Source organism: Sander lucioperca, chromosome 15 (assembly GCF_008315115.2).
Source record: "Sander lucioperca isolate FBNREF2018 chromosome 15, SLUC_FBN_1.2, whole genome shotgun sequence".
Lineage (NCBI taxonomy): Eukaryota > Metazoa > Chordata > Actinopteri > Perciformes > Percidae > Sander > Sander lucioperca.
In genome coordinates, this window is record NC_050187.1 from 16663033 (window position 1) to 16683095 (window position 20063).

A 20063-nucleotide genomic window follows, 5' to 3' on the forward strand; every position below is an offset into this window, starting at 1 on the left:
GAAGGGACAAATCGGTTGGAAAGTGTGGCTGACTTCCCCTCGAACTGAGTCAGGGGAGCACAAATTGGTCCTGGGTGTAATAGTCCCTTGGAGAGCAAAAGAGAATAAAAAGACATGAGTAGTCTCTGTTACTCACTTAAAGACTGCAACCACAGTGCACTGTGCTGATGAGATGATTTTTAGAGGACTGGAGGAATAGTGGAAAGAGAGCAGCAGATGGGTGGTCTAAGAGTGCCTGACCAGACTGGAGCATGGCCTTTAAATCAGTTAAAGGGCCATCAGGCGACACTTCATCACACATGGAGAGACCCTTTAGAGAGGGACAGCCACTTATAAAGCAATATTTCTCCTCCTAAAGACCCACTACGATGTTTACTGTAACAATTACAAGAAAATACATCTGACGTGTTATTTTAATTAACAGAATTAGTGAACTGCCGAAAGGTCCAGGATTACAGCAGTTTACTAATCAGGTGCAGTTTAGTCTATAAGATGCAACTGTTGGCTCAGAGTTGATCAAGCATGCAGGTCAAGCCATGCATGAACTGGGTATACCTGTTGTGTGCTTATGTGCAACATACGTGTCCCTGCAAACGAGAGCGTTAGGAGGCCTATATCTCTGAGGTATATTGTACACTGGCAAGGAGAATATACTGTAGGGAGTGTGGTGTAATAAAAAGGTAGAAAAAGATTCCTTTCACCTGATCTTCGTAAAATGTTTATCGCATCAAATGCAAGAGAAATTTGATCCGTCCTGTGAAGTAAAGCAGCAATGAAGAAGAAGAGCAACCAACTGCGATTGGTCACAATTCAAATGTCTATTTTGATGCGCACAAGAGAGTCAATGAAAGTAGCTGTTACAGCTACATTACATTCGTCATCCTTTCGTCACAGAGACGTAGGTATTAAACACTAATGCTGCATGTTTTGCTGACATACAATGTTAAACCTGAGCTCTTTATACAACTGAGTATTCTGAGAATATCAAACACGTCATTACTCCTCTAAACACGCTTCACAATCGCTACGGAGAGAGACAGACGAGCTGATGCTTATGTGTGCAAGTGCATGGAAATAGAAACACAGTGCCGTCGTAGTCATCCCGAGATATGACATGATAAGAACAGACAGATACAGGGAGTCAACACTCAATACACATAAGCTGTACAGTAATTCAACACAGAGGGTGGCCAGAGTGTCAATACCGATTGTGTTAGCGGAGGACATTACATCAGGGTGCCTGGCCGTCAGATCATGCTGCTGTATCAGTAAGTGTGGTAAGGTAAACTCCACAGGTCAAAAAGGCATTGACTTGCTTGTTTCCAAATCATCTGCACTTCAGCATCTCTGACTGGCTCTCGTGCTGCACAGCACTGTAGCTTAAGGTTTAAATGATCACCATAGCCATGACTACCCTCATCATTAAGTGATTAGCTCTTTCTATGAATATCTGTCTCTTATGCACGTGCTGCTGTCACACAGTCAGTGAGTGTTATATTAAAGAAATAAAGCATACAAGCATGTACTTTAGGCTAAGAGAAATCAGCTACATGCAGCAGCCCTTATGCACTGCATAGAGATGTGTGCTACACATTTTTATTATGCAAGCTGTGAAGACTACATAAATAACACCACTCAAGCTGATAAAACAGCCCACTAATAGGAAATAATGCAGTTAGTGTTGTAAAATCAAATCCACAAATGACACTGCATGGTGGTGCAAAGGAATGACTTCATTTTCACTTAGAGCATACCAAAAAAACTAAAACTCCACATCAATTCTCATTCATCCTTTAATCCTCTAATTTGTTCTCAAATGACATTGAACATTATAATGTATTAAATGGAGCTACTAAATTAAGTTTTAAAAAAAAAAGCTCATTTAAAAACACTTTTGATACTGTTAATGCTGTTAAGTTATAAGTTATTTGGTTTAAGTATTTACATGCTGCAGCATTTCTATTTGGACATGTTGGTTTTAGGGAGTGGCACTCTCTTGTGTTGTACATAAATAGAGTATTAATTAAAAATGTAACTGCAAAATATTCAACATAATGCAGAATTTACTTTGCACAACACTATCATCATAAAAGTACATTGACATGGTTATAGTCAAATAATGATACCGTTTTCTCTGCTCTTGTTTAGCTTCAACACACAGATACTGCACACAGCATTATTTCCATTACAAAGTAGGGAGCAGGCCTAAACTACGTATATGGAAGATAAACATTCAATGCACATTGAGCTGTGTGTCTGCTGGCAAAGGATGCTTTGGAATCTAGCTAATGTGAGGAACAGTGTTTTTTTCTCCTTATGCATAAACGATGCCACAATAGTGTTCATTTCCATAAATCCATTTAAATACACATTAGGATCAAGCGCAGAGGAAATAACATTCAAAAATCCTTGTTCCTAAGTACAAATAAAGGTTTTGTGTGTGTGTGTGTGTGTGTGTGTGTGTGTGTGTGTGTGTGTGTGTGTGTGTGTGCGCATACGTACCTGCGTGTGTGTCAGTAAGTGGGTGTGAGCTTGTGTGATGATGATGTGTCTGTAAATGCATAAACCAAATCCTAACTGTCAGTGAGAGAGAGATAGGGGTCACAAGTTGGAAGCTTTCCGGAGGCTCTCTTTCTATCTCCTCTGACAGTTCCCAAGATGCAGTGGGCCACCGGGGCACTGTGTCCGTCAGTCTGTCTTTCCTGAAATCCATCCAAAGTAGATCAGTTCCCTTCTCAGAGCGCTTCATCCTGAACAGGTCAAGGACGAACTGTGTCTCCCTTCAGGAGTCCACAGCTCCTTTGTTAATAAACCACTCTGCCACGCTCCGGCTAACTGGGACAACAAAGAGGTTTAATGGAAAATATTGTCTTTTTCAGAATGTGAAAATATTTATAAACAAACCGTTTTGGCTCTTATTAAAAACGCCTTGCATCGTTTCAAATGAAGTTCATTCCTTTTGGAATAAAACTTCAAAATAAGGAATAAGAAAAAAGTATACTCTCTTTGGAGAGGCATACTACAGTACACTCATTTTGTTCGGGTTTGCAATTCAACAATTTCATCAGCAATATACAGTAGCTGTTTAAAAAATAAAGGCATACTACTACATAGTCGTATAACAAAACCATCTTCTTTATACACAAAGCTTAATCAATGGGCACTATTACTACTGTTCTTTTTCAGTGTTCATCATTCAAAATGCACTTTAAAGTGACTCAACTACATGACATGTGATGTCATACATTTCAAGGATCCATCACTCTGTAATTTTGAGTCCTAAAGCTGGTTTGAATCTTACAAGTTACATGAAATCATTGAAGAAACATGAGTCAGGTGAATGAGAATAACTTTCACAGACGTGTAAGTGGGTTGTATGGTCTCTGGTGGCATTCACCTTTATGGCACACAACGCAGACGTTGTACTTCACACAAGCATCACACTCATAGCCGTTCTGTTGGAAATGCATGCTGTTGAAGATTGAGAAGAAGTAATGCTGCTGCTGCTGCGAAAGGTAAAAAACGGAAGGTAAAGCTCTGCTGGGGAAACTGTTCTGCTACTGTGAAAGAATCACAGCTGATGTGACCACATTCTGACATGTGGGAGTGAAGCAAGGTGAAAAAGGAGCAGCTGAACAACGTCTGCCTCGTGGTCGGGAAGCACAGAGGAGGAGCTTTAGAAAATATTCCTGTAGAGTGACTGCAGAGAAAATAAAGTTACTTTAAAGTGTAAATACGGTTTTGAAAAGTTGACGTAGTGGAGACCCTGCTACCAACACACTTTAGGAGCTTGCCAGGGGTAGACACAGGTGGTGACATGCTTAGCTGCATGGCAGTATGGGGATTCGGCAATGCAACATGTGTTGTTGTGTGTAGTTTTGTCAGTGTAATTGGCCAAACGTGGATGCAAAAAGATTGGTGATGCTTTACAGTAAAGAGTGCTTAAGCCTTAAAACCAAACTACTTTAGCCCAAAATACGTACTACACAAATACTTTGCTGGAGCCAAGAAAAGTTGCAAAAGACCCGCTTGCATTTTCCATGGTGATAACAACGAATGCATGCAACAAAATCCAATGGAAAGCAAAGCAGGAAGTCGCCAGTGCTTACTCTTACAAGTTATGCGGAGCCACTCATGTCTAAGGCAAGTCTTGGTATATGAATGGCCAGCAGCCTAAAGCACATCACGCAATATTGGTGAAAAGTGTGTCACATGAGTGAATGAGTGAGACAGCATGACTGTGCAAGCATAGCACATGTCCAGTAGTGTATCAGATCAACAGTGTTATTGGAAAAAAGGGGTAGAAAAGGTTTATCTATCAAGCGTGTTCAATTACTTCTCCAGGGGCCTCATTATAAACGTTGCGTACACTGGTTTTCCCGCACACAGTGTGATTTATAAAAATTAACTTGACGTGAAAATGCGCGGGCCGTTTGCAAAGTCTTGTCTGCCTCTGTAACGTGGCGAATTCTAAGTGAAAAGTGCTGAAACTCACCAAACATTACAAAATAAAGTTTCCACTTCACTTACTGGCAAACGTCTGTAACGTTGTCTATGAAAAAACAATTATATCCGCTGATACACCATAAAGGTTTGATCATTTATGTGGATAATGTTTCACATCTTTCACACTATCAACTGTTTAATTCACAGGCTACTTAATAGAGTTGAGCCGGATACTCGGCTGAAACGAGTATCCGGTACAGATAAAGCACTTTTGCCGAGTACGAGTATTATACAAGGGGGTAAGCTTCTCCTCGGACCGCGAACCTCCTATGGCGCCATTTTAATGCTACAAAGCGATCACCCCCCGTTAGCATTCCATTGACTGCCATTCATTTTGGCGCCACTTTGACAGCGAATAACTTTACATCTGAAACGTTTAAAGACTCTATTTGTCCATTGTTTATTTCTAAAGAAACACGACAATGTATAAAAGGCTCCATTACCTTGTACCTCACGTTATGGCTCCGTAGCAGACGTTTTTGTAAAAATAGGCTAACAATTGTGTCATAACCACGCGATTTACTGTCGCACAGTAGAGGAATTACTGTATAGTACAGGAGAAGCGTGCAGGCAGTTTCGTCTCACATTAGCTGTTTAAGTGTAATTACTAATGTTAACTAGCATTTTAGTTAGCAATAATTAGCCTGTGCCTATGTTATCTCCTTACATATACCTACCCTCTCCGTCTCTGCAAGATTGGGAATGATTGAGATTTATCTTGGCACAGCTACCAGAAGACTTACAACTTTCAGACAGGTTGCTCACGGCACATTTACGTCGTCTCTCTCAGTTGGAGGCTGCGCAGTAACGCTCGGCGCTCACCAGAAAAGTGCTTCTATCGGCCTTCACTGGTCTCCGTCCAGAGCAACGGGATCTGTTGGTCCATTCTTATATACAGTCTATGGTATTATACGAGTAAATACGAGTCAATATCTGTGCTCGGATTGAATAAAAATCCTCATTGGGTAGTTGACTGTGTCTGCGTTCTGTGATAGGCTAGTCGTCACAGGGCCCCTCCCCTACACACATACAGATGTATTGTGTTGCTGTGTCCCGCTTTGCTCACTCACACAGAACAGCTCTCTCTCTCTCTGTCTCTCCCTCAGTCACTCAGGTTCGCGGGTCTTTTCCGTTAACGTTTAGGGTTTTTTCAGCTTCAGGTTTTTTTTTTACTTCGGTTTGTAGTACTTACTTATTAACCACTAGAGTTCTGGTAAACGTGGGGTTTGTTCAGACGTGGTGCTTGGTAGAATGCGACTCGCGTTGCGTCTCTGCCTGTCGGAGATTTTTTTTCTTTTTTAAACCGTCACCTGGCTCTAAACAGATCTGAAAAACAGCGTCGGACTATTTGATCCGTAGAACACAGTCCCCCCCGCCCTCCTCTCTCTCTCTTTCTCTCTCTGTCTCTCTCTTACTCACTCACACACACACACACATACCTGGTGTGGAAATAAAAAAAATAAAAAAATCACACTGATCATAAAAAAATTAAAAGTTAAAAAAAGAAAGTTATGTTGAGTATGAAAACTCTTGTTCATTACATTTTACTTCATAATTGCAACCCCATGTGTTGTATTCATTGTTCTTGTTCTGTATATAGTTTGTTTTTTATCGTGATCAAAACCATTGATCTGAAGCTCAGTGCTGATGCTGTCATGTAAATAGTTTTCTAATCAGCAATAAATATAACAATTTCTGATCAACCCATATCAATTGCATGCTTAAAATAACATACTGCTTAAAGCCCCGCCCATTTCAAGACAAACCGACCCACTTCCGGGTTAAATCCTGCCCACTTCCGGGTTAGGCCCCGCCCAGTCCGAGTACAGATACAGATACAGATAATTCATATGGTTAATAGATACAGATACAGATAATGCTGTACTCGCTCATCCCTACTACTTAACTTCTGTTAAACATGAGGACGGGAAATTAATGAAAAATCCACTTAGAAAATACTTTCCTTTTAGTCCGTGTTTGTGTTCATCTACTATTTTCTTTTCACTTGTCCCCCTGTACCTGTGTAAAGCGTTCTCGGGTTTCATAAAATGCGCTATATTAATCTGAGTTATTATTACGTTGGTTGCTACAACAATCTCTTATTGCTTTTGCTCGTGACACAGTGACAGTGGTACCTGGTTTAGCTCGCGACACATCCAAAGTAGGCTAAGTTACCGTATGCAACACTTGAAATGCAACGATGCATCTGGAAAATATTCTTATTGTAAATGAGTGATTATCTGTCTGAGCAAAACATTCATGGCAACTATAAGACCTCCCCATAACACTAACTCCTAGACCTTTACAACAGCAGGTGTGGTAAAAACACTACTGCTTTTGTCCAAAGGGGCCGCTGAAATCAACACAAACTGAAAGTTACATATAGCCACTTTAATGAAGTAGTTACTACTGTAACCATGACAAACTAAATTTAACGTTAAAAAAGGTAATCATTGGATATTCCGAATAAGGCCTTTTTCCGAATATAGCATTTCCCGATTAAGACGTGGGTTATTCCGGTATTATTCGGGTTTTAGAGGCATTCTTTGGACATGTATACAGCGCATTCGGAATATGCGTCTCAATCTGGGGTTTTTACCACAGTTTACGGCCTCTTGCCTGTTTATGGCTTATGGTCAGCTCTGTGCGTTGCTATGGTTGCTGTAAACAAACAAACCAGTCAACAGTTTGCAAGGCTGCAGACCCAATAAGAAGGAGAAATACAGCAATTTTTAAACATTATCAAAGACTTGGCTATCAACAGGTTTTTGGATATTCACACACATCGCTACGCTGACCTTTTCGAGAAGCTGGTTGAAGGAATGAAAGAGGGACATCAACATCAAGAGCTGTGCAGCAGCATATCCAGTCCTGACATATGGGTCACATTTTTAGTTTTTTTTTCAGTTTTCTACATTTAGCAGGTAAAAGAGAGGTAGATCAAGTTTAGCAAACGGATGCAAAAAATGGATTGCACAATTATTTACAGTCAATCAGACTCATCATGTGGCATGTTGTCAATATGTCAATGTCACAGCAGGTTGTGCAGCAGAGTCCCATTTGACTAACTCTAAATCTGTGGTCACAGTTGGAGCTCTAACACACCAACATTTTGCTCCACAGGTAGATGAAGACATAATAGGTTTGTCATTAAGCCAGTAATGATAGAAAGCTAGTAGAGCACTTCGACTCACCTGGAACTAAAGAAATGATCTCTCCAAGCAGCTTTGTCACATAATTATGTCGACGGTATTTTTTGGTCTTTTTGTCTGCCTCTGCACATGCTGTTACTGTATTAGTTCTGTACTCACTGATACAATAATTAATATAAATATCTATCATTTGTTTCTACCTACAGAACACTCCACTGCTTCTCGTGTTCCTTTCATTGGGAACATGTCTTTTAATTCCTTCTTCGTTTCTTACTACAGGTTTTGATTACAGTGTCCATCAGCATCGCAATTTGCAATTCACTGAACTGAAAATCTAATTTTCTCTTCATTTAAATGATTTCTGACTGTGAAATCATTCACAGAATGTTTACAGAAGCAATCAAAAGTTTTTAAATAGTTAAGTACAAGCACGCTTTAGGGATGTTTTACATTCTTGCCACAGTTCTCTCGGGTGTCGTGTTTGATAGCCTGAGTTTACGAAAGAAGGGAATATTCACAGTGTCAGTGTATCACCCAGCAGTGTACTTTAGCAGATACACTGTCTTCTAGTCAACACTTTAATTAGTATTGTGTTGTGGAGAAACAACAGCTTCTTATTTCCTGTCAACATGCCCCTCTGGGCTACCCATTAATAAAAACCACCTCAAAGATTAGGTTCTCACCACTGCACTGCATTGAGTTCCAGATGAGATTCTGATTACAGCAGAGATTACAATGAAGTCAACGAAATGTGTGTAATGCTAGTGCTCAACTTTGATCTGACCGCATACTGTTCACTGACACAAAAATAATGTTTGCGATAGACAAAAGCACAAGAAGTGCTCACCCCAACTGAGTGTATTGTTTGTACTGAGGTCACACTATTGCTCTGTCACACCATATGAACATCAGCATGGTCTTATGAAGCAATCCGACATATGTCAGCCACTTCTGCTCCTCCATACTAATGCCACTGTGTCAGCATGAAGCTACATCACATAATAAGCAAGTGACATGCCTCCTCACAGCTGTATTCTATGTTTTACCGTCAGTCAAGTCAACTATCAGAGGCCTGTACTACAAAGTAAGATTTGGCGTTAACAAGGTAACTTCAGGTTCAACCCAGGGTTTTGTGTATCACGACGGTGGATCACTTGTTACCGGGTTAAATCACTGTGGTAACTTATGCTGAACACCTAACCTGCTCGGGAGCCGCCTATGTTGGAGATCAACCGGTGTAAAAGCACCGCCTACTGACCAATCAATAATCAATTGATAATGGCGTCACCGTTCTCAGAAGATACGGTGGAGCGAAGAGAGAGAGATGCGCTCATAAAAGTTCAAACTTTTAGAGATCGACAATCCCGTTAACATTCCCTGATGGGTATTCTTTATGAAAGATATAGATTTTCAGCAGAGGGTTTTACGTATAGGCTATTTGTCAGTTTCTTGAGCCGTGTGTTGCCAATGCGCACATCGGTTTGAATTATGTTTTTATATTTGTTATTTGCTCTCACGATCGCTTACCACTGCCAGGGTTGCAACTGAAATAATAGGCTGTTTATGGAAAGCACACGTGTATTATGGTCAGATCTTGTGCCTGACTTATGGGTTGATGATAAGCGTTGTAATTTACGTATTTACAGCATTGGCTATTTTTTTTGCCAGCTTTCCTTCCTGTGTTAGGAAGCAGCGACTGTACTGACAACCTCAGCCTGTCAGTCAGGCAATAGGGCATAGTGAACACAGTGGTGCCTGCCTGTAACAGAGGAAGTCTAATGTTAACCCATACCGTGACGGCTTTCACCTCGCCGTTATATACGCTGTCTGCGTGGAGTTTTGAAAAGTGTAAACACACTGTAACTTTAACAAAGTCGCCGTTGTTTCGCTCCGTCGGCACCACAGCTCTGTGTGTGTGTGTGTGTGTGTGTGTGTGTGTGTGTGTGTGTGTGTGTGTGTGTGTGTGTGTGTGTGTGTGTGTGTGTGTGTGTGTGTGTGTGTGTGTGTGTGTGTGTGTCAGCATTCGGAGCTCCGCTCTCTGTCAAGATGCAGAGACGTCAGATATGCTTGCGCTTTTGCGCTCTTGCGTACCGAAATTTGGCAGTGTTTGTTTTAAAGTGAATCCGTCCTCGGTAGTACCAACGTTATTTGTTCGGTACCCAACCCTAGTAATGAGTGGCACATAGCGTGAAGTAACATGGCATTTTATTTTGTTTGAGTTTTAACTTGTCCAGTGGGGCAAGTAAATTTCTCTTCCACTTGCCCTACAAAAAAATCCACTTGTCCCAGACAAGCGGACAAGCCTTAATGTCGAGCCCTGTCACATATTTAAAGATTGTAAAAACTGATTATTTTCCAATTCATGGCGCATTTTTTATTTTGTATGCGTTCTGCAGAGAAGGGAGACAGGATGGAGAAAATAGGACAGAGTAACACAGCGGATATCGTTCATATAAATTGTTTTTTGTTTTTTTTTACGACGTAGTTAAGGCGGCAGGCGTGTCTTGCTTAAGCTGCAAAGTGCTGCGGAAAACCCTGATGTTAGAGATTCTACACCACTTCCTACAAAGAAAGCACTGCTTGGGAAAAGTTACAGACATGTTACAACATCCACGGTGGGAGGACCTGGTTTCCATGTCAACAGCCTTTACCCACATATGGCCACTGCTTCCTGGCACAGAAACCTATTTAAATACAGACACTCAATCACTACAAGTAAATTACCGAAAGATAATTAGGCCAGACACTGACCACTTAGATTGAGTTTGATTGGAGAATAAGTGATAGTAGAAGAGGAACAACAAGTGGACATAATGATAAAGCCTCATTTCATAGCTCAGGAATGATAACAATATTTAGGAACTGTCCATAAGCGTCAAAGTGGATCTAGATCAAGTATAAAACTTCTAATAGATGGCTGATTTCAAACTGGTTTCTTCCTTGAGTAATAGAGGAGCTTGTGATAAATACCAGTTTAAAACATTATTCTATGTTAAATATAAGGCTGGTGATATCCTATATTATTGATATAATCTAACTTTTGTAACTAAGCCCATTTATTCTCTCTGAAGATGTAAATCTTTTAAAACGGCTCACAAATACGTTTATAGTCATAAATATATTTCAAAAGAACTGGTAATTTACTAAAACAGCTAGGCACTGTAGTTTTTAGCAAACGTTACTCAAACAGTAAATATTAATTAGTATTAAGGATTAATAGACAGTTAATGCTCTAGCAAATATTGTGCATGTTGGATTGACTCAAAATAAACTACTGTACAGTTACCATGCTCATGCTAATGTTACATGTCACCCAGTGCAACAATATGGCTTGTTGATATGTTTTAATAGTTTTGAGACAATGGAGCTCTCTGGCACAGAGTAATAAGATATACGGTATTAGTGGGCTCAATAAATGGTTTTGGTCTTTGTGTGGGATTGTTGACAATAAGAATAGTATCATCAGACTTATCATTTAAGATCATTAATTATAGTGCATTGGTTATACGTTGCATGTGTACCCATACAAATCATTTATTCTTGTTTTTTGTAAGTAAATATGTTTCTTTAAAAAATATCCATTGATAACATGACCTTTTCATTTGAATGAAAGTGTGTGTGCAGGAGGAAGTGTGTGTGCAGGAGGAATGGTTACTGAAGTTAATACACAGAATCACTTAAGACGTATTCTGATTCTCTCATATCTGGGGGCATAATGGCTGTACAAAGCTAGGCCAAGCTTTCAATATACACCAAAGCCCAGATATTTTCAGACCCATAGATTTGTTTCGCTGAGCTGCATTAAAAGAGGGCCACATCCAGGGCAAAGAGAACATTACTTCCATGTGACAGCAGGCTGTTTACTCCAGTGCCTCATATCCCCTTGGCCTCACTATTGGACTGAGTGTCCCCTTGTATTGATCGAAACCAAACTAAGTGGTCTAATAGTTGCATGCCACCACAGAGGACTGGGACACAACTGTCTGCTGTGCTTCCTGCCTGGTAGTGTGCGTGTGTGTGCTTGTGTGTGTGTGTGTGTGTGTGTGTGTGTGTGTGTGTGTGTGCTTATCTGCATGTTAAATCAATTGGACCGTCACAACTGTAACACAAGTGCCCTATTTTATATGAAAAGACAATTCTAGGAACATGCCTGAAGATTTACAAGAGGCTAAACTGGGGCAATACATTTTTCTTGTAAATTCTAAATGCTATTCTTGAATAATTTAACAACAACTTCAGACATTTACGAATCTAGGCCTGCCCCATTAGTCGATTAGTCAACTAATCAGTCGTTTTGGTCTTAGTTAACTACGATTTATTTAGTTGATTAATAATTCTTTATGCTTTTTTCATGCTGAATGACTTATTTCCAAGAAACCTATCAGCACATATCTGGTAAACACAATATGTAAAGTGGTGCTTTTGCTTTTTGTGGAGAAACTCAGTTTTACAGATCTGTCGAATAAATCAACTAATCTATTAGTCGACAACTTCGTAGGAATGTTAAGAATTTCTTTCATCAAGGACTGGTAGGGCTACCAGACCTGGCAAAAATTGGACATAATGCATTGCTACTTGGAATACAATAATTTTACCTTCTTCAGAATGTGCTTAAGAAAAATTAGACCCATGTCTTAACTCAGACCACATAATGGATACCAAGCCTGGGGCCCAGACGGACTATTCTCAGGGTACAAAGACACAAGAATGTGCATTGACTCAGACACATTAGAAATCAAGTGAGAGGGGCACGTCTTTGCCTCTTGGGCATAGACAATGGAGACTAGACCCACACAACCTCCATTGTTGATACAATATTGACATGGCACTAATAGCTCAGGCTATACCACTGAGTGGAGGAGCAATCAGGCAAGACAAAAATTGCGTGAAGGCCAGGCATACCCCTTGTTGTAGCCTCGACACGACCCACTTTAGCTCAACAGAAAACGCCATTCTGTTTGTCTCTGTACATTACACTCAGATGCTGGTCCACTGCAGGCAAACTCCCTCAGGAGGTCTAGACTGGAGTTTAAGTCTCACAAACACACACACAAACCAAGCCAGCTTCTGAATGAAAATTAGAACACATTTTCAAACAGAGGACATTACAGAGAAGACAAAATGCAATATGGTAATATCAACTCATACTCAGAAGATGGAGAAGCCAGTGGTAATGTTCTGCTTTTAACTGAATAGCAGCATTGGTTTGTGCTTGAACAACAGTACTGATGACTTCACAAACAGATGCATGCAGTCTAGGGCTGGGACGATTCGTCGACATAGTCGACGTCATCGATTACGTAAATGCGTTGACACAAATAATTTGCGTCGACGCATCACTAAATAAAATAAATAAATAAAACTTGCATGCAAATTAATTAATGTAATGCGGAACTACTGTTGGATACGCGGGTTCTAGGGACACCTAATCTGTAGCCATGCCTTAGCTCTGAAGCTAGCCGAGCTCCTCCGCCTACATGCAGTTTTTTGTCAGGTCGACGGTCCAGTGAGTGAGTCAGAGCTAGCAGCACTAAGGACAAGTAGCCCAGCCTATGGCGAGTGGTTGCGACCCACAAGAGTTAGAGGACCCACCGGCCTCTTTAAGATCGCAAGTTTGGGAAAACTTCGAGACTGTATGGCTGCAGCCTGGAGCCTCCCGTGTCATCATCACCATCAACATCATCACCGCCTCAAAAACTTCGGTCTTGGAGTCAGTTACAGTAGTAGGCTACAGGCGAGAGAGTGGTGGATAAGACGAGGACTGTGTGTCGGCGTTGTTCAGCAGTTGTTGGGTATGGGAGTGGAAATACATCTAACATGCTAACGCATATCCAACGCCATCACCCAGATGTGCCAATCACTGGAACGAGACAAAACAAACTGTCCAACTTCTCCTCCCTACAGTGCGAAAATACGGTACATCTTAAAAGTGGCGCTTCCGTCCTAAATATGCTTTTAAACAAAAGTTTGACTCGGGTACATTCACAAAAAGACCCTAGGTTGCATTTTGGCGAGAGTTACGCTTTAAGTTTTTATTTTTGTATTCCTCCTGTAAGTGACTTTATTTTGTGGTTGGATTGATAACCTACATCTGGCTTCAGGTTGCACTAAAAATTAATTTTACTTTAACAGTGCAGTGTTAAACAATTTTAATTAATAGAGATTTTAACCTCATTGAAATTTGATTTGTGTAAATTGTTAATAATTGAGCAATGGGAAAATAATGGCTAATCGAAAAATTAATCGTTAGATTAATTGAAAAATTAATCGTTGGATTAATCGACTAATCGAAAAAATAATCGCTAGATTAATTGTTTAAAAAATAATCGTTTGGGACAGCCCTAATGCAATCTGTGTCTCCTTTCTGGGTCACTATTGAAAATGGGTTCCACATGTCATTTTATTCCTACTGGCATCAAAAACAGCTTCTAGTGATGAGACCAATCGCATGCTTAACCACATTCCTTTTTAACTGACGGTAGGTATCCAGTGGGTACGTAATTGGTTCTAAAAAATACAACTCTAAGACACAGTGTCCACAGTGTCCACAGGTACACAAAAAAAGTACTGGCACATCACTGGGATGAAGTTTTTGGGAAAGATCTAAAGATTGTTATCATATCGTTTCGTTTTTTTACAGTATGTCATCATCCCGCCAATCATTCTGAACCAAAAGGTGCAGTGCTGTTCTGAAAAGATGAAAGTAGTGAAAGTAATAGTCTTTACTTTTTTTTAAAATGATGCCAAGTCACTGATAGCCTATTTCTTTCTATGCAGCTACAAACCTCAGAGGAAAAAAAGTATTTACAGAATAATAAGAATAAAGAGTAAAGGCCTGAGAGCTGGCATCTGTCATTGATTGCTTCAATTCTTAAAATAGCTAAGTGTAATAATAATTAAAACTGTGTTAACAAATGCATTACATTAATTTAACTGCAAGTCACATACTGTTTTTAAAGTTTCTAAAGTTTCTAAAAAATAAAAGTGAATTTACAGTGCAACTGCACACATGTATCAAAACACAGTATTCGGCTTAAATTGATTTACATTTTGAATTTACATGAGCTGAGAGATGGTATTGTACTATCAGACATAATATTAGTTCCCTTATGATTTGTGACTGACGGCTGTACAATGCATTCTGGCTGTGAATGTTATGGGGCCAGAGGCTGAGAAATGGAGTTTTTCTCCTTGTGAGAAGGCAGCCTACCCACTAGAGAATATATGTGAAATTGCAGTTAGCTCCCCATGTAAGTTGCTTTCTCAGCGACCCATTGCTCTGTTATAAATTTGCCTGCGTTTTAGCTTATGCAAATATAGCTGGTAAAAAGTGATATTTTTCTCAGACACACTTCTCTCGTTTCTTTGCCGCTCCCCCCTTCTCTTCTATTCCCATGACAATCCATCAAAACAGATAAAACCCCACCATCTCCAGCTTCATTTTCCCTACTCAGAATTTCCTTGGCAGAGTGAGGATGTCTTGCATCACTATTCTGAGGACTAGTTTGGTTCCTCCGTAATGAAAGTGATTTCTCGGAAAGTATGTTTTATTTTTGTGGTCACATATTGCATCTCTTGGGCCTGCCTATTGATCCGTCCTATTGTTTTGTCAGGCCAGTAAGAATAATGAGACAAGCTGCAGTAAGTAGACACAGCAGGTAGAGCACTTTTGCTCAGAAATAATATATGCGTACAGGTCCTGTGTGCAGCTCTGCTCCCAGTGCTGTAAATGAGCTGCATGGGCCTGCTCAGGATGAATATGTATGACAGGAAGGAAGAACAAAATTTTTTTTCCAAACTGCATTTCTTCTCCCTTTAACGCGCAAAGAAGGTTCACAAGGAGCACGCCATCAAAAATATCTCTCAACACCTGCAGCACAGCCCTACTCTTCTGTTGATCCAAACATGGTCTGAGGAATGAAAGGGAGAGTAAAACGAGCACAGGAGGGCTAGGATCAGGACGAGCTACACTCAAGCTCACATCTCATAGACAGAAGAATCCTTTTAGTGTTATCATAGTGAGCAGATATGTCCAGCGCATGAGGCTGCACAGGAATCTATTAACACTGTTGATAACAAAAGATGGTCTTATCAAGCTGGTAGAAAAGACTCAGAATGCATTAACATTTATGGTGCTTTCTCCTCTGCTTTTGTGTCATCTCCAGAGTGCCCACTCTGTTCTTTTTCTCCTTAATGCAGTTCAGCACTTTGCCCATGCACCCCTTACTGTGTGAACCACTGCAGAAGAAAATAATGACCAAACAAAATCCCCTGTGCATGTTTTGCATAAGAAAGTAGCCCATTTTCTTAAGGAGGAGCAGACATTACCCTTGTTCTCTCAAAAGCTAAACATTAATGAGCACAGAGTCCCTTAAACAAAATGCCTATAACTGTCTTTAACAGAGATTAATATCACAATACTTTTAAATCTGTATAGTGTGTAGCATACATTCTGGTAAATTCATAATAAATAAGTGAATTTCTGGTTAGTGTCATTTATTTTGTTTGCTTGATTGAATTGTTGTTGGTGTTTTATTTAGCAGAACACAATGTTTGTTGCTCCCTCTAGTGGCACATCTTTCAAACTTTAATGAGCTGTCACTGAACTGTAAGCCAGATGTCACAGATGTAAACGTTTCTGCCCTACAGAGTCGCAACAGTTCTCAACACCCTCAGTGAGGACACTATATTATATATAAACAGTGTATATACTAATAAGTTGTGTTGAGATGCATTCTAATTGACCAAGTTATCAAAGTTTTACCTAAGCCTTACTTAGTTCAATTTGAGAGTTTACAAAGCAAACTTCTTGCTTGGTGAGGACACAAATATAGCACACAGACAGGAAACAATAATAAGCTGGAACAGAAATGCTGTGTGAAAGCATAGGATAAAAATGGCCCTGCTGTGGTTGGTAACGCTCACCTTTAAATGTCTGACACCAAGATTTTCCTGGATGTCTTCAATTAGCTTAACAGATTGAATGAATTATGCATCTAATGCTTTGAGATGCACATAAGGCAAGTTATTTTGTGCGATTTGTTTAGACTTCAATAAAATGAAAAGACCAATTATCTAATATTATGGAGGGGGCACAACAAGTATATTAAAAGTTATGGTTTCTATGTACTTGTCAGACTCATTTAAAATAAAAAATTAAACTATTCAGACTTTGAGAGTTAAGAACCAGAAAGAGTAATCCTACCATCATTACACAGCGGACCTCCAAATGTCGTCATGCTGCAGTCGCAGCTGAAGCCCTCCCACTGCTGAAGACACACACCCTGGTTGGCACACGAGTCCTCTTGGCACGTAGTGCTGGGGCCTGAATATGGAGACAAATAGCAACTTGGTGAGCAGACTATTATAATAGCCGGCAACTCAGTCTGCAGATCGACTCTGCAGTGAAATTAAATGTCACGCAGAACATACATACAAAGCGGGTTCTGCAAATGGAAGCATACACAGAACAAACACTATGCAAACACTAACTGTGCATTTAGCCGTATTTTGTATTCTTTCTATACAAATGTTTAGCCAACTGCCTGCCCAAAACCCTCAATAAACTAAACTGTAAGTGGAGACACAAAAAAACTTCACACGTGCAAAAACAGCATTAAAAAAATCATTTGAGGTATTTAAATAACTTCAATGGTTGGATTAAACCGTCATAAGTGATTATTTTATTTATGATTATTATTATTATTTATTTTACATTTCTATTTAAGAAAAGCAGAGTACAGAAATTAAATTGAACAGTATGCATTAGGTTACAGCCCCCATTTTACATCTGGCTTTTGTAAAGTAGCGTCTAGATCGGATGTAGCTATATTCGTTTTACACTACAGAGTAAAATTTGTCTACAGTATACAGTACAAACAGTAATCCAGTTCACCTTTTCTTCTCCAAACTGTCACACGTCCCTGACCACCTGTGTCCCTGACCATTAGTGCAATCAGAGAACGCATGTTATTAACAGCTGTGAATGGAGTCAGAGGACAATGATACTCAGTTTATAATCAGTCGGGGCCTGAGTTATCCATGTGCTTTTAAAATAGTGATGTAATAGTGCTCTCAGATGTGTTTGTCAAAGTGTTTAATCTCCGTGCACGTACATGGACTATTTCAATCAGCAAGTCAGTCGTTCTGTCAGTCTGAGCTAATGTGCAGTAAGAATACAGCTGTTTGAGTGACAGTGATGCTGAGTTAGTTTAGTTCATGGAGAAATGTTAGTGGAATGGAACGGGTTTGTACGGATGAATGTTATAATTTTTTTGTATTTCTAAGTATGTCAAATATTTTAGTTATGGAGTTATTTTGTTTTTGGTCTATTTACTTTTACTTAACAATTCTGGCCACCTTTAGTAGACAAATATTAATGATCAACATCTGTATTTTTGAACTACTAACTACTATTTATGACACGTGATAATATAATCTGAATAATGACTGTTGTGGAATTTCTATCTTAGCACCCCGCTTACAGCCACAATTACTCACATGGAACACATCTATTTTTTTGACAGTTTAGTCCTTACAATGATGAATTGCTTATTTATTCTATAGTGTATTTATTAAGTCTTGTGAGATTTTAAAATGAGTTGTTCAGCTGTTGAATACAGATATACATTAAGTACAATCTCATCCTTAAATATTCACTTTTCTGTGTAGCCACAGTAACTGCTGCTCAGCCTCAGAGTAGCTATGGTAACAGCTTAATAGTTTAAGTGTTTGCTGCAGCCCACTCAAGGCAAAAAAAAATTAAAAAAAGGAAAATGTTGTACAGTGTTCTTTTTGCCAAAAAAATAAAAAATAAAATTCATGATTACAAGTTTTTCTAAAATACATTTGAATACATGTCAATTTAAATAGCATCTAACTGTACATTTGATATACTTGTGATTCCACTGCTTACAAAGTCTTTCATTATTAGTATAATGTGCCCAATGTTTCAAATGTAACAGGGCCTAATGACACTTGACTTGGCTCCGGAGTCAAGTAATCAATGAGACAACAGATGCTTAATGGCATACTTATACATCTGTCTAGTGAATATAAGAATTTAAAATCAATAAGACACAGACACACTTTTCTTCTGAGGAGAACCCATTTTGCAATGATTTCCAATGTATATGTAAGCAAGGAATAATTTAATTTCTTAATTTTAAATGTATGTTAATTCAAAATTCAGTAGCAATATGTATATGTAGTTATATTGCTATTGATTTAATCAACTGCATCTGAGTTGGCTTAAATTACTGGCCACTGGTGCTATTTGTTTTGCAGCATACTTCAAACTGTTAAATCCTAAAAGACTGAAGCCAGCTGCTCGATACAGATCCTACTCACAATGTGGTGATATAGTGCTAGAGACTATAACAGGAATATGACATTGGTAAACATGGGATGTATAACAAGGATTAATTTCAAGTTAAACATGCAGGGGGAAACAGTGTTATTAAGACTATTATACCTAGACTAGCCATGCAAAAGTATTTCTTATAATGCATTAAAATAAATGTCAACAAAAATTGCATAACCACGGCAAAAGCCAAAGTTATGTCCACTAAAGACAACACACAATATGTGAGTGCAAATGAAAACGTGAGCCCCGTAGACTTTGATACAAGATGGTAACGATACTTGTATTCCTTTGGGACTGAAGCCCATTCAATATGGCAGGTGGATGAATTCAAATTAGGCAGATATCTAGTTCAGGGAGTGAAAAGTGTGAAGGTAGAGACTGTGGAGTGGAGTGTGGGGGGTGGTGGTATTTCAGATGCAAAGGAAGGAAGGACATCAGACTCTGTGTCAAACAGACAAAGCTATCTACCTTGCAAGTCAGCTTTCATCAATGCAACTTTTGTCAGCAAATAATAGGAAAGGAAAAGGCAAAGTATACCAGCTGTTAGTAAAGCACCAAGACGTCAGAGATGGAGTAACAGACACACAGACTGTTGAAGCAGGAGAAACAGTGTGAGGAATGAGGCCGATGTCTGTTCTCAGAATCAGCCAGAGTAGGGAAATAGCATTGTATAATGGAGACCGGTTTAAGCCAAATTGTGATGGCTACTACTCGCAATACAAAGAAAAAACATGCAATTGTAAAGTCTTTATTAGCAGATATGATTTTTCCATTATGTTCAGTAAAATATATGCATATTCGGAAATGGACCCTGCTGTAGTGAAATACGTTCAGCAACTATATGCTACTTTCTGACTCCTTCAGTACAATTCAATAAATGTGTTATCATAGAAGCATTTTTCCATTGAGAGCGATCGTTGATACTGTGTGGCACAAAACGAAAACAGCAAGTTTGACAGACCCGAACAGGGCGCTGAATTTGATTACATTCGTAATGTCGGAACATGAAAAGATCAGAAGTTGCGTACTCAATAGGAAAA

General features: G+C 39.4%; 1 protein-coding gene across 35 annotated transcripts in view; it reads right to left on the bottom strand.

Annotated features, from left to right (window-relative positions):
* LOC116052148 (neurexin-1a) overlaps nt 1-20063 on the bottom strand; it is a 269327-nt gene that overhangs the window by 114343 nt on the left and 134921 nt on the right. For 18 of the 35 annotated variants that reach the window (XM_035992628.1, XM_035992630.1, XM_035992629.1 and 15 more), the window contains 2 exons: nt 19492-19518; nt 16864-16983 (listed from right to left, as the gene is read on the bottom strand). In XM_035992628.1, coding sequence (XP_035848521.1) covers nt 16864-16983; nt 19492-19518 — 147 coding nt within the window. The remainder of the gene's footprint in view (nt 1-16863; nt 16984-19491; nt 19519-20063) is intronic. The other 17 variants (XM_035992650.1, XM_035992649.1, XM_035992653.1 and 14 more) reach the window with 1 other exon arrangement.